We start from the raw sequence: 5,348 nt of genomic DNA on the forward strand, positions 1-5,348 counted from the left end.
ACAGATGTACAGTCAATTCAAATTAATATCCATTCTGAAAAGCTTAAAAAAAACATCATTATCATATGCAATGAAATTATGCAGCTAAATGCACAAATTAAAATACTAAAATATATCCGATTAAATATGATAAACACAAACACTAGATAAAAAACTACATGAAGACCCAGTCACTTCATTTCTCTTGAAGAGAGAGCAAACAAATTTTTGCTATGGATCGTTTGATTAGTCCTTTTTTAGTTCGTACAGTCACAACGCGAACCTTGTGATCTGGACCTGGAATGATTTCTTCGATTCTTCCAAGTAACCAGTTACACGGCGGCACGTTATCTTCCTTGACAATCACCATGGCACCTGGTTGCACATTAGATTTTGAGAAGTGCCACTTATTTCGTTGCTGGAGCGAACTTATGTAGTCCATCTGCCAACGCTTCCAGATGGTCTGAACAAATCGTGTTGTGAGCTGCCATCGAGATAGTCGGTTATCACCAAGGTGGCACAGGTCATGCTCAACAACGGTGTTAAGCGATCGTCCAATCAAAAAGTGAGCTGGTGTTAGGACCTCAAAGTCATTGATGTCTGGCGATAGAGGTGTAATTGGTCTGGAGTTCAAAATTCCTTCAATTTGGGTCATAACAGTCTGAAACTCTTCTAACGTCAGTTTAGAAGACCCAACAGCTCTTTTGAAATGGTGCTTGAAGGACTTGTGACACCAGTTTCCCACAATCCTCCAAAATTTGGAGCTCTTGGAGGTAGGAAATTCCATGTGATTTCCTCGAAGGCAAAAAAATTAGCCACAGATTCATCAGGTTTCACAACCATCTGATGAAGACGTTTCAACTCTGTGTTGGCACCGACGAAATTAGTGCCATTGTCGCTGAATATTGATGAGCATTTTCCACGTCTAGCAAAAAACCTCTTTAGACATGCAATAAATGCGTCTGCTGTCAAATCTGACACGAATTCTAGGTGGATTGCTTTAGTCACGAAACACACGAATAAAGCAACATAGATTTTATGCAATTGACCCCTTCTCTGATCCTTGCATTTTACGTAGAATGGGCCACAAAAATCTACTCCACAAACGTTGAATGGAAAAGTTCTGTTTACTCTTTCCTTAGGCAAGTTGCCCATTATTTGCTCAAGAGTGGTCGGTTGCGCACGGAAGCATGTTACACACTCATGAACTATTTTTCTTGCAGGGTTTCTTGCGCCAACAACCCAAAAAGTTTGGCGAACGAGATGCAGTAAGGTTTGAGAACCTACATGCAGGTGTTTACGGTGATAGTATTCGAAAATCAGTCTCGTCAGTAGGTGTTTGGCTGGTAGAATTATCTGGTGTTTTTGATTGTACGAAATGTCTGCTTCATTTATGCGACCACCAACGCGAAGTAATCCTTCCTGATCGATGAAAGGATTGAGATTTTTCAATTTGCTTTTAGTGGAGACTTGAGCCCCTTGCTTCAAGTTCCTCAATTCCTCACCGAATTCTCTTTGAACTGTCTGAATTATTTTTATTCTTGCCACGTCAAGTTCTTGGGCAGTGAGTAGACCTGATTTTTTATCTGTCTTAGATCTGGCATTAGAACAAAATCTAAGCACGTAAGCAACTATTTTAATGGTGGTTGTGTATCTGCTGGCTTTCGTTATTATGGGTGTTATAACATCATCAACACTTGCTACCAATGAATGTTCAACGGATTTCTTGAATTCACTAGCAAATGTCTCATCCTCAGCTGTGAACGTAGGTGGATCTAAATCAAAACTAAGTTCTGATCTCAAATAATCAGGACCGCTCCACCACAATTCATTGTGAATTCATTTGTCAGGATACAAGCCACGTGACACCAGATCTGCTGGATTGTCTTCGGATCTAACGTGGCACCACTTATACATACTAGTTATTTCCTGAATAACTGCCACTCTATTGGCTACAAAAGTTCTCAACAAATGAGGTGAGGTGTTTATCCATGTCAGAACAATTTTTGAATCTGACCACAAAATAATTTTCTTAAGGTCTAACCTTAGAGATTCTACGACCTTACTGATCAACTTGGACAGCAACACTGCTGCACACAATTCTAAACGAGGTATAGTAGTCACCTTGAGTGGAGCCACTTTTGACTTACTACATAAAAGCTTAACATTGTACACATTTTCAGAAAGACACCGCACGTAAACTGCTGCGCCATAAGCCTCAGAAGAAGCATCGGCGAATCCATGTATTTCAATTGATCGACCTTCACCAGATAAGCAATAACGATCAATGCATACATCATTAACAACATGCAGGGCAGTAGTAAACTTGCACCATTCGGTTGCTTCCTTTTTTGGAAGCGTATTATTCCAGTCCAATTTCAACAGCCACAAACGCTGCATGAATATTTTGGCCTTAACTGTGATAGGCCCTAGCAAACCCAAAGGGTCAAACAGCCTCGCTATATCCGAGAGAACGGTGCGTTTGGTGTAATCGGAAGATAGGTTTGAGCTTACCTTGAACGTGAAATAGTCCTTTTGGGGATTCCAAGCCAAGCCCAATGTTTTCACAGTGACATTGTCCTTGGCATCAAAACTGTATGCATTCTCGCCATGGTTGACTGCGTTTAGCAGTGTCGAATTGGAACACCACTTGTGAAGTGTCATTCCACAAGTTTGGAGCATCTGTATCAATTGACGCTGAAGCTCTAGAGCGTCATGTACACCAGACAAGATGTCATCCACATAAAAGTCCGAGAGTGCAATCTTGGACGCATAAGGAAACCGAGATTGTTCGTCTAGCGCAAGATGTTTCAGCACACGTGTAGCTAAATACGGAGCACAAGCTGTACCGTAGGCGACAGTCAATAATCTAAACACCTTAACAGGATCGTTCAGATTTGCTTTCCACACGATTCTCTGCAAATCACAATGGCTGGATTCAACCAGAATTTGCCGATACATTTTTACAATGTCGGCGGTGAAAGCGTATCTATGTTGACGAAATCTTATCATAATTGAGAATAAATCCTGTTGAATAGTTCCGCCATTCATGAGCAAATGGTTAAGAGACACCCCTGAAGAAGAGACGGCGGATGCATCAAAGGCAACGCGAAGTTTTGTACTCGCACTATCAGGTCGGTGAACGCCATGATGTGGCATATAGTAGGTGTTGTGATCAACTGCAACAGAGGTTGCAGAGGAAGCATACTCCTTCATGAAGGACACGTAAAGCTTTTTTATATCTTCATCCTTGTCTAGTCGTTTGCACGTTGCGTTCAATTTTCTTCCAGCCATGGCCAAAGAATCTCCCAATTGTGTTTGATCTGATTTAAGAGGTAGTTGCACTACATATCTACCTGCCTCATTTCTGGAATGAGTTTCACAAAAATGCTTTTCACAAAGAAATGCCTCAGTACTTTCAATAAGCTTGTTTTCGTTTATGGATTCCAAGTCCCAGAATCTTTTCAAGGTGTTATCTAAATTTTCTAATTCATTCGATAAGTGACAATAGCGCACATTACTTTCGGTTTGGTTTTGCACCGCACCGCAAACTATCCAACCAAAAACAGTTTCTTGCAACGATATTTTAGATGTGGTAATCCGATGTTCGCATAAAATCTCAAAAAATATTTCGGCACCCAATAAAATGTCGATTCTATTCGGAACATTAAAGTCGGGATCTGCTAGCCGTATATTCTCTGGAGGGGAAACTTCAGATTTGTTGATATATCTGGAAGGACTGAAACCCATCACTTTCGGAACTATTAGCAACTCCAACGAGCGCCTAAACTTGTCATCTGAAGATGAAATTACCACATGCAGTTTCTGGTTTATGTTTACTGGTAAGCCGCTCAACCCAGACACAGAGACGAAAGTTTTATTTCTTTTCAGCCCAAGTCTCTTTGCGCATTCGGTAGTGACAAAGCTTGACTGCGATGCACTATCCAACAGCGCTCTACATGGTTGTAAACAACCTCGTGAATCCCTCACGTATACCACCGCTGTAGCCAGAAGAACGTAGTTATTCGTCACTTGTCGAGGAGTGCTGTTTATGAGGGACGATGTGTGACTGACTTCCCCCATCTCATCGTATCAGCAAGCGGGAGTACGTTTGATGCTTGCGGAGGCGACTTTCCTTCTTGTTTTGTCTTCTACCGAGTCATTTCTTTTAACTCGATGAAGGAGGGTGTGATGTTTGTAACCACAGATGTTACAGCCCTTGGACATACATTCAATTACTGTATGGGAGTCATTTAAGCAATTGAAACAAAGGTGTTTCTTTTTCACTATATTTTGCCTCTCATTAATGCTTAGCCTATGAAACTCAGAACAATTATATATGGAGTGTTCTAATTTGCATACAGAACATGATTTCCCGTAGTTAGAGGATTTTACAGCAAAGGTCCTCGATTTATTTATAGGTGAATTGTGAGGCTCACGAACGGGAATGGTTCGCGTGACACCTTCCAAAAACTGACATCTGCTTTCCAAAAATGAAATCAAACTGTCCCATCTAGGAATTTCTGTAGATTCTAGGGTCATTTCGAATTGTTTTCTTGTTTCTCTGTCCAATTTTCTGAGAATTAAATTGGATAATATTACTTCACTCAGAGCATCTGTTTTAAGATTTGCAATGTTTAATGCTCTCAGGTGCTTTAAAACGTTGTCTAGCAAGGCTCTCAAATCTTTAGCCGACTCTTGGGTGATTTTAGGGATTGAAATTAATGCATTGATATGTGTATCAACAATCAAACGTTTGTTTTCAAACCGTTTCTCTAGTGCAGAGAATAACGAATCGAAGGTGTCTTCAATGATTTGGTCTTGTCTAGCTTCACCTTTTAAGGCAGCTTGTAAATAATACAGTTTTTGCACATCGGAAAGGTTATTATTTTATACAAATACAAATACAAATACAACGCCACAACAGGCAAATTGCCCAACCAGGTGGCTGACTTAAGAACATCATGGATCCCCGAGCCATTTTTTGGAGGCCCTACCTACTACTACTACACCACACATGCACTCCGACCACCCCCCCCCCGCGGAACCCCCCACCGAATCGGTACATGCGGGAATGTGCGTGTACGTGTAGTGAAACCTGACGTGAAGTTTTTGTTGTTTCTCTGTAATGCTTGTTATGTGTAGTGCTGCCATCTGCCACTAGTTTTTCTAACTATGAGTGAAGTGTTATGATTGAATTTTCGGTTATCAGAGAATCAAACTGATTTTTGAACAGAGTCCACTCTTCATATTTACCACTAAATTGTGGCAGGGGAATTGTGGCAGTTTTACGTTTTGCTTAGAGGCATTAGTTTCGATTTTACTGGGAACGAAACACAACAAATTCAAACGGATTTCAATGTCCTCTA

At 40.8% G+C, this 5,348-nt stretch overlaps 1 protein-coding gene across 1 annotated transcript; it reads right to left on the bottom strand.

Moving 5' to 3' along the window:
• Nucleotides 1-657: 657 nt before the first annotated feature.
• On the bottom strand, nt 658-4,062 carry LOC149084779 (uncharacterized). Its single transcript, XM_089233797.1, has 2 exons — nt 1,899-4,062; nt 658-1,772 (listed from the first exon to the last, which is right to left on the bottom strand). Exons 1-2 carry the CDS (start codon nt 4,060-4,062, stop codon nt 658-660), a joined length of 3,279 nt encoding a protein of 1,092 aa, XP_089089923.1.
• Between the last annotated feature and the right edge of the window lie 1,286 nt (nt 4,063-5,348).

The sequence above is a fragment of the Pholcus phalangioides genome, unplaced genomic scaffold, assembly GCF_987345545.1.
Source record: "Pholcus phalangioides strain wild (caught in Gottingen) unplaced genomic scaffold, Ppha-v1.0 ptg000007l_1, whole genome shotgun sequence".
Taxonomy (NCBI): Eukaryota; Metazoa; Arthropoda; class Arachnida; order Araneae; family Pholcidae; genus Pholcus; species Pholcus phalangioides.

What these genes read in the sequence shown, in the direction of transcription:
- LOC149084779 (XM_089233797.1), bottom strand. Translation starts at nt 4,062, where the DNA reads ATGGGGGAAGTCAGTCACACATCGTCCCTCATAAACAGCACTCCTCGA. An exon ending in AGTTATTCAGGAAATAACTA is followed by an intron (nt 1,773 to 1,898) that starts GTATGTATAAGT and finishes ATTTGAGATCAG; the next exon opens with AACTTAGTTTTGATTTAGAT.